Raw genomic sequence first — 23479 nt, 5'->3', positions numbered from 1 at the left:
ATCGATTGTGTTCACTAAAATGCCAAATCACTTTGCAGGGATCAGAAAAGATTTTTCTTTAGGTACGGGAGGAAGGGGGTGCAGCATAGATTTATTTCTGTGTGTTTGCTGTGCAAACTCTAACAGATCTTTTTTGGCATCAGGCAGAGAGCAGGTGATTGAACCCCTGTAATAATAACAGTCAATGTCGTATAGGGCTGTTAGGCAGGGAGTAGAAAAACCCAGATTCAGGTTCCCTCTGGATGAAGGAATTTACCACATCAGATTTTTTCTCAGACCATCTTACATAACAGGATAGTAGGAAATAAGCATTAAGAAGACACTGAAGAACAATGGGACAGCTTATGTCTTAATCTTTAACTGTCCTGAAGAATCTCGCCATTTCTTTCCTTCCTCATAGCACAACTAGATGGGTTTTCCCAATGGGAGAAACCATGCTTGAGTTTCACATCTATGGAGATTCTCAGTCATCCAGTTGTTAGCACTCTTTCTGAGAATCGTTGAGACCACTTGGAGGTTTATCCATATACTCAGGGTCACCTGAAGAGGGCAAGTGAGTGTGGAACCTTTTTGGAACCGGTGAAAGGACTGTGTTGTGGAATATCATTTTTTCAAAATTTCTTAATATAATTCTTTTTGTCACTCCCATGTTCAATACAACCACAATTCTTGATGAATCATAAACTCTCAAAGAATAAGTGTAAAAATTATGTCTACCTTTGATGGCAAACACTCCATGACAGAAATCTTTGAAGCTGATCTTGCCCAGATCATTTGGATCCAAGTATTTGGCAAATTTTTCCACCTTTGGAAAAAAAATGAAATATGTTAGAACAGGGGTGTCAAACTCAATTTCATTGAGGGCCGCATCAGCATTGCGGTTGCCCTCGGGGGGCCGGGTGGGTGTGGCCTACTGGGTGGTCATGGATGGACTGGGTTTGGCCTACTGGGTGGGCATGGCCAGCTCTACATTGTTTGCATCAAGGGTGCCTGTGGGGGCCTGGGCTAGAATGGGATAGATCTGAGGGTCTCTGCAGAAGGGGGTGGGACCAGGTCTTGACACTGTGATTAGAGCACCCCACTGCCTGCCAAAACCAGGCAGGCTGGGACCTGGGCGGCCTTGCGCTTCTTTTTGGATTCATGCCATCCGACTCAGCCTCTCAGCGCTGTGAAGAGAGCGCCTCACTGCCTGCCGAAACCCCTCCCCTGGAGCTCATCAAGCTGGATATGTGAAGTAGGCAATAGCCATTTCCATGCAATGGTGCATTTCTTCATTCCTCACAAAGGGTGACACCTCCCCAGCATGCACCCAGAGGGCGGGGCCGACGCAGCAGGGGCTAGATCCTCGCTGTTTCCAGATGGCTTTGTGGAGTTAAGACTGAACGTGTTTCAGCATAGATGGCCACTACAAAATTGTACATTGGCTCCCGGCTGGCCTGGGCCAGGGCCAAGGCAATGGGGGCAGTTCCCTCACTGTTTCCAGGATGGCTTCGCGGGCTACATGAAACCACTTTGTGGCCCACGTGGCTCCTGGGCCTTGTGTTTGACATGTCTGTGTTAGAGCATGGGCCACATCTCTTTTCACAGGACAGCTGGAAAATACAGGACTTGCTTTTCTCTCTCAAAGTAAGAAATTTAAATCAGGAGGAGGAAAGTAATGCACAAGTCAGCTTTATCTACCTCTATTCCATCTTTCCAGACAATCATGTTCAAATCTATTTTATGACATTTTTTAAAAAAAAACCCTTTTGATGATGATAATGATGATGAATGTTGATAAATGTATTTGCTGCTAAACTCCCAGTAGCCACGATCAGGTCTTTTGAGCATCTGAAAAGAATGATATGCTATTTAAACATCGAAGGAAAAGAGCCATGTTAGTTTATGATACCAAACAGAAGTAGTCCTTGACTTAAGCACAATTGAGCCCCAAACTTCTGTGGCTGAGACATTTGTTAAGTGAGTTTTGCCCCTTTTTACAACCTTTCTTGCCACAATTGTTAAATGAAACACTGCAGGTGTTTAAGTTAGTAACATGGTGGTTAACTGAATCTGGCTTCCCCATTGACTTTGCTTGTCAGAAAGTCACAAAAGGTGATCACGTGACCCTGGGACATTGCAACTGTCATAAATATGAGTCAGGTACCCAAGGGTCTGAACTTTGATCACGTGACCACGGGGATGTTGCAATGGTTGTAAGTGTGAAAAACGGGCATAAGTCACTTTTTTCAGTACCATTGTAACTTCAAACAGTCACTAAATGAACTATTGTAAGGCAAGGATTACCTATATCTGGTCTGTTAGCATCTTTTCACATTAATAAATATTATATAAAAATTAAATAAAAATATTTTATTTTTTTTAAAAAATATCTCACAATATTTTTAAATATCTCAGAAAAGTTAATGCCTTTTAATGTGTAAGTCTAAAAGGATGCCATCAGACCCCCTCCTGGTTTATGCTACTGGTAATACGCAAAGTCAATGGGGGGGGGCAGATTCAGTTAATCAACATGTTACTAGCTTAAACACCTGCAGCGTTTCATTTAACGACTGTGGTAAGAAAGGTTGTAAAAAGGGGCAAAACTTGCTGAATAAGTGAGAGGTGTTTCTTGCATTTGCAGCGAGCACTGAAGTAGATAATCAGTGCTGAATTTTTTTCCCCGCTTTTACATGACATATTAACAGCCCAATTCTGGTCAATGCATTTCTTCTGGGGGCTGACCATTAAAAAGAAGAATACTGAGTACCATCTCCAAATTTCACAGAGTTCTTTCTCTAGCGTACTGTTTTCATGCCGATGTATCATTCTGGAGGGTTTTCCCACTAAGTCAAAAATCACAATATCACCATAAAACCTGAATGTAAAATAATAAACACAGGAAGAATCTACACGGTGAGGCAAAAATATTAGCCAATGTGCTTTTCAACATCATTTAGAATTGTGAAAAAGTCTTTAGCCTGCCAGAGAAAAATTTCAGACATGGCACTGCCAGAAATTTGGAGTCCTAATCTCCAGTCTATCAGTGCATAGTTGATACATACTGCCAGGAATCTGTGTGAAGATGGCAGATAGAAATATTATAAATAAATCAAGTAAGTTGTAGGTGTTTTGTTTCAGATATCTATATATAACCAACCATGACCTCCCACTGGCAGGGTTGTGGTAGCACAGGGGTCTTCAAACGTGGCCCTTTTATGGCTTGTGGACTTCAACTCCCAGAATTCCTCAGCCACGAATGTACCTGTCATAAAAGGGTCAAGTTTGAAGACCCTTGTGGTAGCAGAATGAATATCAGAAGAAGCCAGCTAAAGACAACATGGGAAAATCTACACACAACTACTGAAGTTCCAATTTTTTTCATAACTATTCAAGAGCCTAGGTTAATCAGAATAGGGCTTCTTCTCCAGATTCAAGGCAAAGCAAGAAGGCTGCATTTTTTTTTACTGAAAATTTTTAAATTTTTACAAAATAAGAAAAAACAACCCTCCCCAACCCACCCCAACCCTCCCAGTCCCTCCCTCAACTTTCCCAGAGCTGAATATAGGCTTAATTAAATTTTCTTGAATTCTTAAAAAAAAAAATATAAACCATAGATAAGTCTAAATACATTACTTAAACTACTAATAGAATAATTAACAATAATATATATATATATAAAAGAGATAAATATTAAAGAAAAAAAAAGAAAATACCTAAAAAAAAGAAAAATAAAGAGAAAGAAAGAAGAAAAGAAATATAAGAAAATAAAATAATAATAAAACATATAAAGAAAAAGAAAAAATAATACAATCTATAAAATATTAAAATTTATATATAAATTATTGATAAACTAAGTAATATTTTTTTATATCCAACTTATGTTGTATAAAATCTATCCATTTTTCCCATACCACAAAAAACTTCTCTTGCGATTGATCCTTTAAAAAAGCCGAAATCTTTGCCATTTCCGCCAGATAGGATACTTTAAAAAACCACTCTTGCAAAGTAGGCAAAGATTCCTTCTTCCAATATTGCCCTACTAACAACCTTGCGGCTGTAATTAAATTTAACATCAATATAACCTCCTTAGTATCACAATCAGTAACAATACCTAGCAAAAACAATTGTGGGGTAAATTTTACCCTCTTTCTAAAAATTCTTTGAATATTCCACCATATCTTAATCCAAAAGGCTTTTATATTTTTACACGACCACCAAATATGGTAATAAGTAGCATCCAAACAACCACATCTCCAACATTTGGGCTGTAAGTCAGGATACATACGAGACATTTTTTGTGGATCAAGGTGCCATCTATAAAACATTTTATAAAAATTCTCCCTTAAGTTCTGGGCTTGTGTAAATTTAACATTTCTCACCCAGATGATTTCCCAGGTATCTAGTAGAACTGGTTCACCAAAATTTTGTGCCCATTTAATCATACATTCTTTAATTAATTCTGGTTCTGAGTCCAATTCTACTAGCAACCCATAAATTCTCTTAATATGAGTTCGTCTTTGATCTTTTACTTGTTTAACAAAATTTTCATCTTCTCTAAGCAAGCCCACATTACGATCTATCTTCCATCTGTCCGCTATTTGTCTGTACTGAAACCATGAATATATAATATTTTCTTGTGCTAAATCTTCCAAAGATTTTAACTGCCAAATTTTACCATCCCATCTAAGCAATTGTGAATAAGAAACACTATCCATCTTAACTCCTCTCCTTATCCCCTCTATCGCATGCCAAGGTATAGCCCATAATGGTATTTTAGAATCACTTCTGTAGTATTTTCTCCAAACCCGAAGTAGAGAAATCCTTATAATATGAGATTTAAAAACCCGGTCAACTTTTTTATTAAAAATTAAATAGGCGTGCCATCCAAAAAGTAAATCCCAACCCTCCAAGAGGAGTATTTCTACATTTGTTAAATTAACCCAATCACTAATTAATGTTAAGGCCACAGCATCATAATACAATTTCAAATTCGGTACCTTGAGTCCACCTCTCTCACGAATATCTTGTATAATTTTAAGCTTTACTCTTGGTTTTTTCCCCGCCCAGATAAATTTATTGATACCTTTCTGCCATTCATTTAAATTGACCTCATTCTTTAAGATAGGTATCATTTGAAATAAGAAAAGGAATTTAGGCAGGACATTCATTTTAATCACCGCAATTCTTCCCAAAAGAGATAATTGCAACTTCTCCCAATTTTTCAAGTCTCTTTGTATCCTGACCCACAACCTTTCATAATTATTTTTATACAATTTTACATTAGAGACAGATAAAGTAACCCCCAAATATTTTACCTTATCAACAACCTCAAAATCTGTCAGATTAACCAAAGTCTGCTTATCCATATTAGTCATATTTTTGGGTAGTATTTTAGTCTTATTGTTATTAATTTTAAAACCCGAAACCCATCCATATTGATATATCAATTGTAATAACTCTATTACGGAGTGAGTAGGTTGGGACAGGGTAACCACCAAGTCATCTGCAAAAGCTCTTAGTTTATATTCTTTTTTGTTAATTTCTATTCCTTTTATTTGCTGTGATTCTCGAATTTTAATCAACAATATTTCCAAAGTTAAAACAAACAGCAAAGGTGACAATGGACATCCCTGTCTAGTCCCCTTTTCTATTGTAAAAACCTCTGACAAGCCCCCATTAACTATAAGTTGTGCCGTTTGTTTTTGATAAATAGCGCCAAGAGTTTGTGAAATTTTTTCTCCAAAGTTCATTTTATCGATTAGTCTTAACATAAATTGCCAATTCAATTGGTCAAAAGCTTTCTCAGCATCTAGAAATATCAATCCTGCAGAGACTTGATTATTTTTATCACTGCATTTTAAATATCCTAGATACAAGTCATTTAGGGCAATGAAAGGGTCATCAATAATTCAAATTATGACCTAAGGTAAATTATTAAGCAGGACTGTCTGATTGCACGAGGGATATTCTCATTCTTGAAACCTCAACACTGTCATAAGTTCCTGGATACCTTCATAGTTATATTTGTATTGTATTTTTATTGTGGCAAAACTCTAACCTAAATGTACTAAGGTGTATGAACTAGTGTAGGTTTATTTTTTCATGTGGGAAGTGGAAATGCTGCCCTGTTTAGGAAGATAAGAATTTAGAATTAGATGGGTTTTTTAATTTTAAAAAATTAATTTCTGCAATAACAATATAAGGTAAACACAATCATCTCAGAGTTTAATGATATCTAGCTCTAGATCATGGTTCTCAATCTGTCGGTCGCGACCCTATTTGGGGTCGAACGACCATTTCACAGGGGTCGCCAAACAACGCGATCCGCCATTTTTTTCTCAGCTGGCGGCACCGCGCATGGGGATGCCACCGTGCATGTGCGCTGCGCATGGGGATGCCACCGCGCATGCACACTGCACATGGGGGCGCCGCCGCACATGCGCGCCGCACATGGGGCGCCACCATGCATGCACGGCACATCCTTATGACCGGGATCGCCGGTATAAAAAGGTTCAAAACCACTGCTCTAGATGCAACTTCAAGACAAGGAATGGAAAACTAGCAAATTGTTCAGCACCATGGACAGCTGTCGTTTCCAAATAATTTGTGAAGCTTGCTTAAGAAAGGCCAACCTATCAGAATACCACCGCCTACATTTGCTGCCTGTAAACCTGCAGTCTTGCTCAGCAGATACACGTAACCTTTCCTCTCTCTGACATTTCAACCCATTTTCATTCTATTTCAAGAATTACCTTCTGTTCAACCTAGAATTTTTCTCAAAAATACCCAGGGAACTGAATGCGACAAACTACATTGGTAAACCTTGCAATATGCAGTTCTGTTAAAAGATAACCAAAAACTGTTTTACACACACACACACACACACACACACACACACCACACACACACACACACACAGAGAGAGAGAGAGAGAGAGAGAGAGAGAGAGAGAGAAATACAGTGACTGACTTCACTTGTTGCATTATATCTTGCCTTAGCATGTTTTGTGTTTTCAAGAATTACACTGTTGAAGATTATGATTTATGGCTTCAATTATGAGAATCAAAAAGGTTGTAAAAAGGAAAAAAAAGTGATATATTCTGGGGAGGAGAGGCAAGAGATACATAATTTTTTTAAAAAAAAAATAAATCCCCATCTAGAAATATATTAGCAATTGCCAGCACAGCTATTTCATTTGTTTGCTTATTTGCTTATAAATTTAACTTAAGGGCGAATGTCAACACCTGTGACCTAAGGACCTGAAGACCATTGCCATTAGCCACAACAGGATGCTTTAATTTTTCTTTTGCTCTCTACTAAAATGACCTAGGCTAATCTGAAAAAACTAGGCAGGGCCAGGCCTGGTTACATTTGGTTAGGTAGACCACCAGAAAATCCCAGGATCTTAGTTAGGCTAAGCAGGCAAGTCAAACAAACATCCTGGATGAAGGCAATGACCACTTCCCAGGAATCAATTTCAGATTAAGAACACTGTTGTAATGGCATCCCAGAATTGGGATTCACAGTTTCCAACAAGAACAAAGAACAACTAATGTTTGAAGGTGTGAAATGGTATGGTTCATTTCTGTTGCCTAAGCCAGGGGTGTCAAATTCGCAACATCACGTGACGTGTCGCGATGTATCGTGACTTTTTTTCTATTGCTGGCAATGTGGTTTCAGCATGATGCATCTGGCCCGCGGGCCAGCGGTTTGACACCCCTGGCCTAAGCAGTACACATTTACTTCCCCCATCCTGCTGCGAGGCCATCAGATCTTCTCTCCCTATCCTTCCCAACAGCTCATTCTCCTGCCCAAACACTTGCTCAAAGGGCCCATATTGGCCATATTTCACAAAAAGGCTTCCTGCCAGAGCCCTGATTTCCACCACTCTTTTCATTCTTCCTGCTTCATCTGCTGAAGAGTTGTGATTTAGGATTACAAAAAGGGATTGAAAGCCATCTTTTAAAGAGGAACAAGTGGAGCTTGTTTGTAATTATTTGATGGAACCCATAGAACCCATGACTAAGTATTCCAAGTTTCTACCTAGCTAGCCAAACTCTTTCTCAAAATATTGTCTTGCATTCCCCTTTTAACTTTCCCCCACCCTCATCTAATATTTCATTTATTTACTCTCTTCTCCCCTCCTTAGAGGTGTCTCTTTTCAAGTCGCTGGCATCTGTACAAGCCTTTGAGTTCTCCCAAGCCTGCTGGTAGTTCCGCTCCTAAGTGGGTGGGACCATTTTGGATCTCTAAGAATTATAATTGGCTCCCTCTCTTGCAGGAGGTGGCAGATGCAATTCTCTAGATCAGTGTTTCTCAAACTTGACAATTTTAAGGCATGAGGACTTCAACTCCCAGAATTCCACAGCCAGCATTGCTGGCTGTGGAATTCTGGGAGTTGAAGTCCACATGCCTTAAAATTGTCAAGTTTGGGAAACACTGCTCTAGATGTTGCCAAGCTAAAATTCCCAGAAATATCCATCAGTGTGGCCAGTGATAAGGGATGTTGAGAGTCATCGCATCAGGTTCCCTGTTCTGTTTATATAGGATGAATCCATTCAAGCTTGTGGAAAAGCTTCGCAAGACATTTTCTAAGGTTGCTTTTTTCTTTTTCATCTCCTATTGAGAGATAAAAGGCAAATGACAGATCACATGGCATTATCTGCAAGCCGTATCCCTTTCTGACGTCCCCCTCTTGCCCTGCTCTAGTGGAGATAGGGAAGCAGAAGGGCCAAACCAGTAGCAGAGCTAGTTGGTAGTTAAGGACCCATCTTGGTCCATTCAGATGCTTGGCATTTAAGGTTATCAATACAACATGGAAACAAGGTGCCAGCACAGATCATATGCTCACCCTGAGACCAAGTTGACTCTACAAGCTTTACATTAACTTACTTTCATTACTATGCAATATGTTTGTTTTTAAAAAAATGTTTTAATCTCCCTCCTCTACCTGGATATGAGGATGCAGCTCAGAACAAGACTGCTGGAAAAGTTATTCTGAACTTAAAGCACATAACTCTTGATCTCAGGCATTGCTGCATCAATTTGTCTCAACTTTAGAAAGAAATGGCCAGTATTTCTTCTTAGTGCTTGGTGGAGCATGTTAGGAACAATTAATCAGACTTTCAGGGAAGACACAACACGATCAGGGCTACCAGAGTTATTTATGGGAGAATAAAAGGTTAGCAGCTTGTCAGCTGAATAACTGGGATTCATGACATGGAATTACTTCTGTTCCCAAAGACATAATCTACTTGAACACACTGGGATGCTATACTGTATTTTAAAATAAAACAGGCTGCCAGATAACCTGCTTGCCTACTCAAGCTTGTGGCTCAAAGAGGGAAAACGGGTTTTCAGCATATGTTGACCGGCTCGAAGATTTTCCTGTCTGGGGACAACCAATCATGGCTTAGAGTTCAGGAATGGAGATTGTGCTTTGCTTATAAAAGCTCCTGTTTTCCTTTCACTGGCACCTTCAGCTAAAAGGCTTCACATCATGTGCAAAAAAGTGTTCACATTTGCAACATCAGGCCAAATTTCTACTTGAGGCTATTCTGATATATGACCTAAGACTTAGGTGCTTATGAACACCTTGTCCAAAGCTCCATAATTAAATGTAGCTTCCTCCTAGCCTTACTTATTCCTAATCTAAAGCAAATTCTTTTTCTTTCTTTCTTTCTTTCTTTCTTTCTTTCTTTCTTTCTTTCTTTCTTTCTTTCTTTCTCTCTCTCTCTCTCTCTCTCTCTCTCTCTCTCTCATTTATTCCATTTCTGTAGCTGCCCATCTCAGCCAAGTGACTCCAGGTGGCTTACAATTTTAATTCTAGCTATGATCTAACACAGGCATGTTAAACTGCCAACCTGCGGGCCGGATGCATCAGATTAAAATTGCGCCCACCCCATTGCCGGCAATGGGGAAAAAGTCACGATATGTCATGTGACATCACGTGACGTCGCAAATTTGACATGCCTGATCTAACATGAGGCAAGGTGGCAATTATCAATATAACTGGAATCCAGGTATAGGTAGTCCTTGACTTACAACCACAACTGAGCCCAACATTTCAGTGGCTAAGCAAGACAGTTGTTAGGTGAATTTTGCCTCATTTTACAACAGTTCTTGCCACTGTTGTTAAGTGAATTACTTCAGTTGTTCAGTTATTAACACATTAAGTGAATCTGGCTTCCCTATTTGCTTGTCAGAAGATCCCAAAAGGTGATCACCTGATCCCAAGACATTGCAACCATTATAAATACAGTTGCCATGTGTCCAAATTTTGATCGTGTGACCACAGGAATGCTGCAACAGTCATTTACGTGTGAAAAACGGTTGCAAGTCACTTTTTTCAGTGCCATTGTAACTTCAAACAGTCACTAAACGAAGAATGATTGTAAGTCAGGGATTACTTACATAGCTGAAGAAACATTTCCCTCTCTACACCCTGCTCTAAGGCATACAGTCAACCAGAACAGGCGAGATGAAAAGGAGTAGCTAAAACCTCACTTCCAATCTTTTTCAGATCTTTTCAATTTTTGGATTCACATATAATGCTAAATTTGTTTAAACATGATTTGTTGAGTAAACCACAAATTATATATAGGAACTGCACAATGTGCTAGGCAGAATGTCTTGGCTGATAAACCACAAGGGCAAGATACATACAATACTTTATATCAAAATACAGTACTATGGTTTAACACAGTCTGTGATCCCCAATCCATGTATGTTTACATAGAATATGACAATCCACCTTGCTGCTGATCTCTTCTCCTCTTTCCTTGGATTTACATGGCCTCTCCCATGTTTTCTGCATAAATCACACTGCTTTTACATGAGGACTAATCTTTTAGTATGTCGGAGAGAATCAGCCAACTATCACACCTAAAAGGCACAACTATATAATTGGCAATTCCATTAGTATCGCTAAAGGAAGACCTCACATATTGGATGTGTTTGTATCTTAGCTGGAATTTCCTGTGGCATAAAATCAAATGCATACAGCTTTCCCCTAGATGGTGTTTGAAAAGCTCTTGCATCATTTATAAGAGAAAGTGCAGATCTCTGCCATTTTGAATTTAACAGAGAATGCCCATGTTTGAAAGATACAAGGTGTTTGGCAAATAGTTGGGCTAAAAATAAAAGTATCCACTGGAGATGAGAGGTAATATATGAGATTGCTTTTTGGAAGTGGAATAGTCTGATTTGTGCCTCTGATATCATCCTAAGTTGATTCTAAAAAGCCCCAAATTCAAAGGTAGCGTCTCCTTTGAGAGGCCTTGAGATTATCCTGCTTGACATGCTTTGGTTCAGGCACGCGGGTTTGTGATAGGCTTTGACTGTAATGCAAACTGGCATGTGGCAGGTTTGAGTCCACTGGTGATAACATTTGAGTTCAAACGCCACTTTAAATGGTGGTTTGTTTTAAACTTGAATAACTCAGAATAGCCAAGCTCACACAATGCACTAAATAGTGTAATAAACCATGCTTTGTGGCATACAGTGGTTGGATTCACAACCCTATCAAGAAAAATCAGTCACCTTGTGGCTGACTGTCATGTATGAAGCCAAGCAGCCAAACAATAATTTACTGCCTAAAAACAATCCTTTAGGAATTTGGCATAACATTTGGTTGTGAAATACGATTTGGACCAACAACTAATGCATCCTTTAATATACAACTATTAACCAATTACTAATAATTCTGACATCACGTCAAACACAAGGCCCGAGGGGTGGATGAGGCCCGCGAAGTGGTTTCATGTGGCCCGCGAAGCCATCCTGGAAACAGTGAGGGAACGGCCCCTGCTGCCTTGACCCTGGCCCGGGCCGGCTGGGAGTCAATGTACAATTTTGTGGTGGCCATCTATGCTGAAACGCATTCAGTCTTAGCTCCACAAGGCCATCTAGAAACAGCAAGGAACCAGCCCCTGCTGTGTCGGCCCTGCCCCCTAGGTGCATGCTGGGGAGGTGTCACCCTTTGTGAGGAATGAAGAAATGGACCATGCCTTGGTGCTTGCCCTGGTCCCACCCCCTTCTGCCAGAGACCCTCAGATCTGTCCCATTCCTTCCCAGGCCCCCACAAGCACCCTTGACATGAACAATGTAGAGCTGGCCATGCTCACCCAGTAGGACACACCCACTCCATCCATGCCCACCCAGTAGGCCGCACCCACCCGCCCCCCTGAGGACAACCACAATGCTGATGTGGCCATCAATGAAATTGAGTTTGACACCCCTGAGTTAAGAGAACAAAGAGCAACTGATTAATCCTGTTACCAGCCACTATGTATATCTGTATATCCTATTCTTACAGAGCAAAGAATTTGATATGTGCTAAAATATTACAACCCTTGTGTGCCCCACATGCAGAACTGGACATAAGGAAGACTTAAAGAGTGCCTATTTTCGTATGCCCAATACATGGAATGCTGCAGATATGTTTTGGAAATAGATTCAGCAGGGTAGGAATTAATTCAGGTATTGTTGTCTTCTGAGGTAGAGTGAAAGCTGAATATGCTCTAGTTATGCCATCACCGAAGAGAATCATCCTTTCCCTTGAACTAACTCTCTGATTTAACCATCTTCCTTTTTTAAAAGAGAAATTCTCTGTCAACACTGGAATAGGCCTAGCTGAAGATAATGCTTGTAATGCTTCCCCCTCCACCGACTCCAGGGGATCAAAAGGGGCGTTGACTTACCTGAACGCCTTTTCTCAGCACGGAGATGGATAATCCACGCAGTGGGTTGAGACTGTATTCCTGGCCAATCAGATCAGTCAGCCAAAGTTGCCACGCCCCGTGTTGGACCATGATCCTTAGTCTTGACGCGAGCGCAGCCATTGACTGACAGTAAGACGTTTTGGCTCCACTAAATATACCCTATTATTCTAGTCTATAAGGGTGGGTGTGGATTATCCATCTCCGTGCTGAGAAAAGGCGTTCAGGTAAGTCAACGCCCCTTCTCCAGCACTGGAGATGGATAATCCACGCAGTGGGATATACCAAAGCCTATTGTCCCTTGGGTTGGGGAATAGACTGGTCCCGTGTGCAACTTTGGTCTAGCACCTGCTGGAGAACCCTCCTACCGAAGGAGGCCTCTGCAGAGGAGTACCTGTCGATTTTGTAATGACGAATGAATGGAGAGGGCGAGGCCCAAGTGGCTGCCCTGCATACCTCTTCAATAGAAGCCTGCATGGCCCATGCTGCTGAGGTGGCAGCACTCCTTGTGGAATGGGCTGTGATATGCTTGGGGACTTGCAAGGACTCCGCCTGGTATGCCCCCGTGATGCATGCCCTAATCCACCTACCGATGGTAGAGGACGAGACCTTCCGGCCCCTAGTAGCGGGGTGGAAGGATATGAAAAGCGCTTCCGAGCGTCGGAATTCCGCTGTGCGTGAAATGTAATGTCTTAGTGCCCTGCGTACGTCCAAGGTGTGCCATTGTTGCTCCAGGGGATGAGCTGGGTTTGGACAGAAGTCTGGTAGGACTATTTCCTGTGATCTGTGAAAAAGGGAGTTGACCTTTGGAATGAATGAAGGGTCTATTCTTAGGACTACCTTGTCCCTGTGAAAATGGCACAGGTCCTTCCTCATTGAGAGAGAAGCTAACTCGGATATCCACCGAGCTGACGTGATGGCTACCAAGAATGCTACCTTATGGGTCAGATAGCGAATGTCACATGTTTTGAGTGATTCGAAGGGCGCTCTGGTAAGAGCTTGTAGTACTCGTGGTAGTTCCCACGATGGATACCTGTGCACGGTTGGCGGTCTGATGTTCGCAGCCCCCTTGAGGAAGGATCGTATTAAGGGATGCTTGCCCAAGGATTCACCGGGGCTGGCAGAAAGTATAGTTGAGAGGGCGGCGATTTGCCTGCGCAGTGTGTTTGGCGAGAGGTCCCTCTCTAGGCCATCTAGTAAAAATTCTAGGATCTTGGGAATTGTGATCCCTTCGAGTAACAATTCCTGTTTAGAGCACCATGATTGGAAGCTTCTCCACGTGGCCTCGTAGATACGGTTCGTGGAGGGGCGCCTTGATGCCTGTATGACCCTAATTACACCCTGTGAGCAAGCCCCCTTGGCTAAAATTGACCGTTCAAGAGCCAGACGGCTAGTTGTAGCCATTGTGGCTCTGGGTGGGAGATCTCCCCCTGCTTGAGGGAGATCCTCTCCGGAGGAATCCGCCATGGATTCGTGCGGGAGAGACTCCTCAAGTCTGCGAACCAAGGTCTCCTTGGCCAATAAGGGGCCACAAGGATTACCTCGGCCCTTTCCCGCAGAATCTTGCGTACTACCGCCGGAAGGAGAGGTAAGGGTGGAAACGCGTACAGGAGCCCCCTTGGCCATGGGCTCCGTAACGCGTCCGTCTGCTCTGCTCCCTTGGATGGGAATCGGGAGAAGAAGCGAGTTAGGTGGGCATTGGAAGGAGAGGCAAAAAGGTCCACCTGGGGAAGCCCGAAGCGGTGACAGACCTCCCTGAAGATCCTCGGGTGTAGTTGCCACTCCGAGTGATCTATTGTTGATCTGCTCAACAGATCTGCTTGGATGTTTGCCTCCCCCGATATGTGGTCGGCCTTTATGGAGGCCAGATTTTGTTCCGCCCAGGCCCCCAGTAGGAGGGCCTCGGCCGAGAGCGAGCGAGAGTGTGTGCCCCCCTGACGGTTTATGTGGGCCTTGGCTGTCACGTTGTCCGTCAGGACCAGTACGTCCCTGCCTTTTATGCTGCTGTGAAAATGCCTTAACGCTAGGTGAATAGCCCGCAGCTCGAGCCAGTTTATGTTGTGTCAGAGGTCCACCGCTGACTAGCGGCCCTGTGTCCACTTGGTCCCCAAGTGGCCTCCCCAGCCGAATAAGCTCGCATCTGTTGTGACTACTACTCTGTCTGGTTCCCTGAAGGGGGACTCCCTGAGGAGAGCTGGAGATAGCCACCACCTGAGGGAGTGTCGTACTCTCAGAGGTATGCCTACCCTCTTCCGGGATGCACTGATTTGTTGTCTCTGAAACGGGAGCATGAACCACTGCAGTTCTCTTGAGTGCAGCCTTGCCCAAGGAACTATTGCTATGGTCGATATCATCTTCCCTAGCAGCTGGGAGAGGCAGACCAGCGTCACTGACTGACCGCGGCTTACCTGTTTTATGGCTTTCTTTATGCTGCTGAGGCGTTCCTGTGATAGGTACACCTTGCATTCCTTTGTGTCTATGACCGCTCCCAGATGGAGTATTCTCGTAGTTGGGGTTAGATGGCTCTTTGGAAAGTTCACCGAGAAGCCGTGGTCCTGCAGCATTTTTATCACTAACTTTAGGTCCGCCCGAGACTGCTGGGCGGACGATGACTGGATTAGAATATCGTCCAGGTAGCACTGGACTCTGACTGGTACGTTTCTTAGGTGTGCTGCCAGAACCGCCAGAATCTTGGTGAACACCCTGGGCGCTGATGACAGGCCGAATGGAAGTGCCCTGTATTGAAAATGATGCCCCCTGTAGGCAAACCATAGAAAGCGGCGGTGAGCCAGAGAGATAGGGATGTGCAAGTATGCCTCCGTGAGGTCGATCAATGCCAGAAAATCCCCTTTCCTTACGCTTCCAAGGATGGAGCGTAGTGTCTGCATTTTGAATTTGCAGTATTTTATGTAGAAATTTAGCCTTTTCAAATCCAAAACGGCTCTCCAACCCCCCGAGGGTTTGGGACCACAAAGAGGATAGAATAAAACCCCTGGTCTCTCTGGTTCATAGGCACCGGCTCTACGGCCCGTATGTTTAGAAGGTGCTGAACGGCCTCGTTCATGAGCCTTCTCTTTGTTGGGTTTGTGGGACAGGGGCACGGGCGGAAGCGGTTCGGGGGCTTTGAGAGAAATTCTAGAGATAGACCATGACGTATGGTGTTCCTGACCCATACGTCCGTGGTGGTCTCTTCCCACTGGGGAGCAAACCCTGCTAGTCTGCCCCCTATGGGAAGGTCTGGGCGGGAGTCATCTGGTACGGCGGAAGGGGCGGTTGTTCCCCCGAAAGGGCCGTCTTCCCTGTGTTTGCCTATGTCTTGTGTTCTGTCTGTCCCCCTGTCTTTCCCTATCCTGTCTAGCTTGGAAGGGTTGGGAATTTTGAAAGTAGTTGACCCTGGCTTCCGTACGAAAGGATTGTTTCCTTCCCCAGGAGCCGGGTCTCTTGTCCTGCCTTTTAAGCATGTGTTTAAGGACCTTGCGCTTGTCCTTGTTCTCTGTCAGGTATGGCGTTAGTGCCTCACCAAACAGCTTTGCCCCTTGGTACGGAGCCGAAGCCAATTTCCACTTGGATTTGGTATCCGCCTGCCAGTTCTTTAGCCAGAGGATGCGCCTGCTCGTGTTGTTTGCCGCCATTGCCTTGGCTGAAAACTTGGTCGCTAAAAGTGTTGCGTCCGACGCATATTCCGTGGCCGCTACCATTTTGCTGAGTTCCTGGTGAGTGCGTATATCTTCCATGGGAACCCGGCCCTGTAACTCACGGAGCCAACAAAGTGTGGCTCTGGTGAAAAAGGACGCGGAGGTAGACGCCCTGGTAGCCCAAGCTATTGCCTGGTGCGTTCTCCTGTAGTTGGACTCACTCTTTCGGTCCTCGGCTTTAAGAGCCTCAGCAAAATCTCCTGATATGGCCGTGTCCGATATCAGGGGACCTATGGGTTCGTCCACCACCGGCACCTCCAATGTTCCCTCTAGCTCCCTTGCTACGTTAAATAGCTTCCTCTCCGCATTGCTAGGAAGCGGTAGGGAGGTTGGCGCTGCCCACTGTTTCCTTATTGTGTTTAGGAACATGGTCGGGCATGGTATGCGGTGTTGAGTGGTTACCTTTTCGGCGAACGTCGGCTCAGCCTCCGTGTCAACTGTGACAGGCTCCGCTGGTGTCCCATGCCCCAGATGGGCTGTGGCCTCAGCCTTGCGCAGAATAGTAACAAAAAGAGAAGGGTTAAACAGGCCGCTGAAGGACGGCCCTTGAGGTGAGGTGTCCTCCTCCTCCTCAGACATTTGAATCCCTTGTGACGTACCTGGCTGGTCCAGGTAAGCTTCCTCAGAGACCGACGAGTCTGAGACGGAGGAGAGGTCCTGATGGTCCTCCGTTTCCTCCCGATGCCTCGTTCTAAGTCCTAGAGACTTGGCTTTTGAAGTTTGAGCCCTGGCCTCCAATGCACGGTCCACTGCCTGTGCTATTAGGGTAGCTAGCAGATCCCCCGTCAATGCAGGAGGAGTGACCATTGCCTGTGACCCTGCAGGTGCTGTGGTTAGCATGGTCCTCGGGGTTTCCTGTAACCTCCGTGGGGAGGGGGATCGGGAGAGCGATGAGAATTCGCCTATCCCACCCTCTGTTTGGGACTGTGATGAGCTCCCTAATGACCAAATGGCCCGTGGGGATGAAGGGAGACCCAGCGGTAGATCAGGACCTATTCCCCCATTCTGCCTATTTTCAATTCTGGCCCTTTTCTGGGCTCTGTCGAACTCTTTTTCTAGGGCTTGGTGTCTTCTGATTGCCTGTTTGTCAGCCTTCTTTGATGACTTCCTTGCAGCCTTTCTAGGGGCTGCAGAGGATTCCGAATCCTCTGAAGCAGGTGCTCCAGAGGATGAAGGCGGGGCTCCAGTGGAGGGAATGATTGCTTCCTCCATTCTCCACTAACGCTGGGCCGCGATAGGGGGGATCCAGGTAGTAGGAGAGCTCCAACTTTGAGTAAGGACAGGCGCACTACTGGGGGCGTCTGGAACTCAGGAGCAGACTCTGCAAAATTGTCAGAGTTAGTCACTGTGCACGGATAAGAACAGGCACGCTAATGGGAATGCCTGGAACCCGGCTTGACTATGGTGGGTAAGGACAGGCACGCGACTGGGGATGCCTGGAACCCACCACTAAATCCAGAGGCGTACGGGCCACTAATGGGGGACCCGAAGTCTGGAAGGAGCCAAAGGCAACTAAACACAGTTAGTTATGAAAGGTTCTTATTTACTTTAGGTAGAAGACACCAAGTCCTGGAACCAGTAGCTATGTGTCTGATTTGAATGTCTCTGAATGAATAATAGATGCTTTAGTACCCCAGTACTGCTTGCCTATTAATTCACTCCAGCGGCTGAACCTAGCTTTCTCAGTGAGCTTTAACTCCCCTGTTTGGACAAAAAATATGGCCGCCGCTGCCAGGAGGCTACTGCGCATGTGTTAACAAGGCTGCCTATGCCACGTGCGGTTGTAACAAAGAGCTGCGCGTGCTTCCAGCTGTGCAGACAATGGCGCCTCGTTTAAAAAATCCTGAGCAGCCTGGAGTGAAAAGACTGTTCCTTCGCACGCCAGCTGTTTCCCTTAATCAATCTCCCTCCCAGCATGCCTCCCCTTTGTCCTCCGCTTCCCTCGCTAACTGCTTGCCTTTCTGTCTTTTTTGTTTTGTTTGTTTTAAACGCGAGGGGTTGCCCGAGCCTCCCCGTTTGTTTAAGGCGGCTGCCGGCTGCTGGAAGGTGGCTGGGGTTTTTGGGTTAGGGAGGGGAGTTAGGGATTTCCCCCTTTTAAGTGGGGGTGGTTTCCCCTGTAGGAATCTGACTTCCTGAGTCTTACAATTTAGCAAGGAAATTTTTGAGTGATCAATTAAATTGAATTAAATTATCTCTAATTAACTTTTAAACTAAGCAATTTCAGCTACTAGAAAAAATCCCCCCTAATGGAAAGGAACTATACCTGCCCAGGAGCCAAAAGTTGTAGGTGTCTCTGTATGGCCAGATCAGTCAAGACTAAGGATCATGGTCCAAGACGGGGCGTGGCAACTTTGGCTGACTGATCTGATTGGCCAGGAATACAGTCTCAACCCACTGCGTGGATTATCCATCTCCAGTGCTGGAGAACAAGGAGACCATCAGTCACCCTTCCTCCACAGCCTGAAGATACAACAGGATTATTTCACTCTTGGTCCAAGGAAGATTAAATCAACCCTTTCCTTTTATTTGTTTGTGTCTCTGTGTGTAAATTATATGCCATCAAGCTGGTGTCAGCTCTTAGTGACCACATAAATTTTTTCCCCCACAATGATCTGTTCCAACAGTGCACCCATTGTTACAGTAACTGAGTCCATTCACCTGATTGTAGGTTGTCCTGCTTTCTTTCTTTCTTTCTTTCTTTCTTTCTTTCTTTCTTTCTTTCTTTCTTTCTTTCTTTCTTTTCTTTCTTTCTTTCTTTCTTTTGCATAGATTACATCACATCCCTTCCTCACTTTTCCGATATGGGCTGCAGCATCCTTGATGTGGGGCTTGTTCCCCCCAGAGACCATGGTAAGTGGCAACATTCTCTGTCTTTGATATCAAGACTTTCCATTCTATACCTGGCCAGAACCTTTAACCTTTATGTTCCTCTCTGCAAGCACTACTTTTTTTATTATTGTGTGCTTATTATTCTTTTGGATTTTTTAAAGATGATAGGTAGATAGGAGATTTGGAGTTTATCAGATCATATCATCTTAAAGACTAACAGTCTTATATATCTTCTTCCCTCCTCATCTGCTTTTCCTTTCGTGTTATGCATTTTAGATTATAATCCAACAAGCAGAGAAATTGCTTCGGGTGAAAAATGGAATAAATTGCTGTAAGTAAGTAAGTAAGTCAATTTCTTTCAGCTAATGCCAACTAATTGCTTTCTCCAAGCAGTTCTATTAATTCATTACAGCCATTCAGAAACCCATCATAAATATAATAAAATGGTTCTTTAGCAGATTCTTATTTAGGAGTTGAACATCTCACCATACCCAGATGACAGGCCATGTGTTGAAAAGGGTTATCATTAAAGAAGCAACCTCCCCATTAGCACCAGAAGAAGTGGTTTAAACTTTCAAGAGCCTTGATCTTTTCTCCCCTTTCCTAGCACCATCTCAAAACCTCAGAAAGGAAACAGGCTGTGAGCGCCATTAGGTTTAATAGAGATAATTACAAGGCACAAAATGGATCTGCCACAGGAGCAAGGACAGGTTAACTTCCCTTATTCCAAGAAAAGGATGTGAATTAGGGAGCTGCAGCAATTGGCTTGAAGGCTCAAACAAGCAGCATGGTGAATTCATTTATTTATGTATTAGATTTATATCTCTAATGGGCAGAAGGAATAGGCTTGAGGAACAGGAAGAAGAGAGGCAACAAGACAATAGGCAGATAAAAGAAACCTGAGTCGGAACTGATATGTAATTTGAAAAGGCGTCTCAGGCTAGTCCCTCCCTGGTTCTCATCAAGATAAAGGAAAGGAAGGAGCAGGGAAGCACATCCAGACTTGTAAGATTCTGTTACTATAACCTTATATCAAAAATAATATTAGCATGGATAACTTTGGTTTCCTGGTCTGGTCTACCTTGAAGGGCTGATGTCTCTCCTCTCCTCCAGGTATATAGCAGCAGTCCCCAACCATTTTGGCTTCTTGGACCAGCAGAGGCAGCAGTGGCAGAGGGAATGGTTTCGTGTAAATCCCATACATACACTTTCCGCAGCCCATTTCCCAACAGGCTATGGACCAGTATCAGTTCATGGCCCAGAGGTTGGAGACCCCTGGTATACAATGTATTTCCACCTACATTTTTTCTCCCACAAGAATCACCCCGAATGGACATAGGATTGAAAGTTAGTGACTGGCAAACAATTACAGGTAGTCTTCAACTTTCAACAGTTCATTTAGTGATCACTCAAAGTTACAACAGCACTGAAAAAAAGTGACTTATGACCATTTTTCACATTTACGACCTTTGTGGCACCCCCATGATCATGTGATCAAAATTCAGACGCTTGGCAACTGGTTTATACTTATAACCGTTGCTGTGTCCCAAGGTCATGTGATCACCTTTTGCAACCTTCTGACAAGCAAAGTCAATGGGGAAGCCAGATTCACTTAACAACCGGGTGGCTAACTTATCAACCGCAGCAATTCACTTAACAAGAAACATTGTAAAATAGAGCAAAACTCACTTAACAAATGTCTCACTTAAGAACAAAAATTTTGGGCTCAACTGTGGTCATAGGTCGAGGACTAACTGTACACTGTGAATGAGTGTGGAATTGAACGTAGGTTATTTATTTATCATATTTAGAAATCCCCCATCTCTCTTCCAGAGTGACTCTGGGCAGTGTACAAATAAGATATAAAAAGACATTCACTCTTAACATCCTATCCACTACACAATTTTCCTTCTACTGACTTTGGGTGTGTGAAAAAAAACCCTATAATATGGTTTTGATTCATGATTTCTGGCTGTAGTCCTGATGTCAGTGTCGACAAGCTCATAAATCAGGCAGTGCCACCTTAATTTACAACTTCCTCCTCAACTTACAACCATTCATTTACTGACTGTTCAAAGTTATAACGGCACCGAAAATGTGACCTATGACCCATTTTCACACTTACGACTGTTGTAGCATCCCCATGGTACTTGGCAAATGGCACGTACTTATGACAGTTGCTACATCCCAAGGTCATGTGATCCCCATTTGTAACCTTCTTAGCTGGCTTCTGACCAGCCAAGTCAACAGGAGAGGTCAGATTCACTTAATGACTGAATGTCATATAAGGAACGGTTGCTGGAATTGGGTATGTCTAGTCTAATGAAGAGAAGGACAAGGAGGGACATGATAGCAGTGTTCCAATATCTCAGGGGCTGCCACAAAGAAGAGGGAGTCAAGCTATTCTCCAAAGCGCCAGAAGGCAGGACCTTCTGGCGCTTTCCATCCTTTCCAATGGATGGAAACTAATCAAGAAGAGAAGCAACCTAGAACTAAGGAGAAACTTCCTGACAGTTGGAACAATTAACCAGTGGAACAACCTGCCTCCAGAAGCAGTGAATGCTCCAACACTGGAAGTTTTTAAGAAGAGACTGGACAGCCATTTGTCCAAAATGGTATAGGGTTTCCTGCCTGAGCAGAGGGTTGGACTAGTTGACCTCCAAGGTCCCTTCCAACTTTATTATTATTATTATTATTATTATTATTATTATTATTATTGTTGTTGTTCTTGTTTCATGTAACCAGTCCAGCTGACTCATTTAACAACTGTGGTAAGAAAATGGGGCAAAACTCGCTTAACAACTGTTTTGCTTAGCAGCAAAAATTTTGGGCTCCACTGTGGTCATAATTTGGAGACTTCCTGTACCTACTCAGAGCTTCCTATCAACTGAAGTTGGGGTTGTAGTCCCCATTGCCTGGAATTCAAATGGCGTTGCTTTCATTACTCACATTTTTAGGCTGACTGTGAGGGTTTTTCTTAATCCGGGACAGATCACCAACTTTATTTCCCCTCCCCACAAAAGCTGTTTGATTATACAAAAGTAAACTCCTATTCCTTACTCCTAATATTAATCCTAATTCTATTTTCTTACTTGGTTTAATTTACGATCTTCATATTATTATAGGTTTACAACTACAATGAGTCTTTAACTTACAACTACAATTGGGACCAGGATTTCTGTTGTTAAACAAGGCAATTGTTAAGTGAGTTGTAGCCTCTTAACAACCTTTTCACCATGGTTGTTAAATGAATCACTGCGGTTAATCACATGGCCGTTAAGCGAATCTGGCTTCCCCCATTGCTTGTTGCTTGTTGGAAGGTTGCAAATGGTGATTAAATGATCCAGGGAGGCTGCAACCATTGTAAATACATGCCGATTGCCAATGCCTAAAATCTGATCACGTGACCATGGAGATGCTGCAATTGGTTGTAAGTGTGTGGATCAGTTATAAGTCAGTTTCTTCAGTGTCTTTTTATCTTCGAACTGCTGCTAAACCCATGTAAGTTGAAGACTATCTGTATTTCTATGTTATGTAATCTACCATTTTCTATCTATGTCGATATTCCTATCTCTTTCGTTTTTACAACTATGTTTTCCTGTCCTAACTATTTACATCAGGGGTCCCCAACCCCTGGTCTGTGGACCAGTACCGGTCCATGGCATGCCAACAACCGGTCTGTACAAACAAGCAAAGCCCCATCTGCGGGATGCAGGCAGCACACAAAACCACGCCCCCTCTGGTCCGCGGAAAAATCTCTCTCCATGGAACCGGTCCCTGGTGCCCAAAAGGTTAGGGACCTCTGATTTACATGGTAAGGGAGAGGGATTCTCGTACAGACCAGTCTCACAAACCATGCATCTCATCAATACTGGGTTTAATGAATTACTATACCTATACTGCATATATAAATATCCAATAAAAGGTAAAGGAGTCCCTGTGGATTTTAATCCGCTACTCATTGCTGACTACAAGCGGTGGTGCTCATCTCCGTTTCATAAACGTCCAATAATTCTGGATAAAACATGGGGGGGGCGTCCTTAAAACAATCCTAGAGTGTTGAAAGAGACTATGGAGTCCAATTCATAGCTCAGTGTGGGCAGGCATTCTTATTTATTTATTTATTTATTTATTTATTTATTTATTTATTTATTTATTTATGAGACTTATATACCGCTTTAAGTGCAAGCACTCTCTAAGCGGTGTACACCAGTAAGCAATGTATATATATATTTACATTGCCCCCAACAATCT

The 23479-nt window shown here is 43.4% G+C and overlaps 1 protein-coding gene across 1 annotated transcript in view; it reads right to left on the bottom strand.

The window, feature by feature from the left end:
- The window catches only part of RAB11FIP4 (RAB11 family interacting protein 4), a 219212-nt gene that overhangs the window by 146034 nt on the left and 49699 nt on the right, over window positions 1-23479 (bottom strand). The window contains exon 2 of the mRNA XM_039343593.1: window positions 718-805. Coding sequence (XP_039199527.1) covers window positions 718-805 — 88 coding nt within the window. The remainder of the gene's footprint in view (window positions 1-717; window positions 806-23479) is intronic.

The sequence above is a fragment of the Crotalus tigris genome, unplaced genomic scaffold, assembly GCF_016545835.1.
Source record: "Crotalus tigris isolate CLP2741 ecotype Arizona unplaced genomic scaffold, ASM1654583v1 scf7180000017865.1625608, whole genome shotgun sequence".
Lineage (NCBI taxonomy): Eukaryota > Metazoa > Chordata > Lepidosauria > Squamata > Viperidae > Crotalus > Crotalus tigris.
This window is presented reverse-complemented; position numbering and strand designations above follow the sequence as displayed.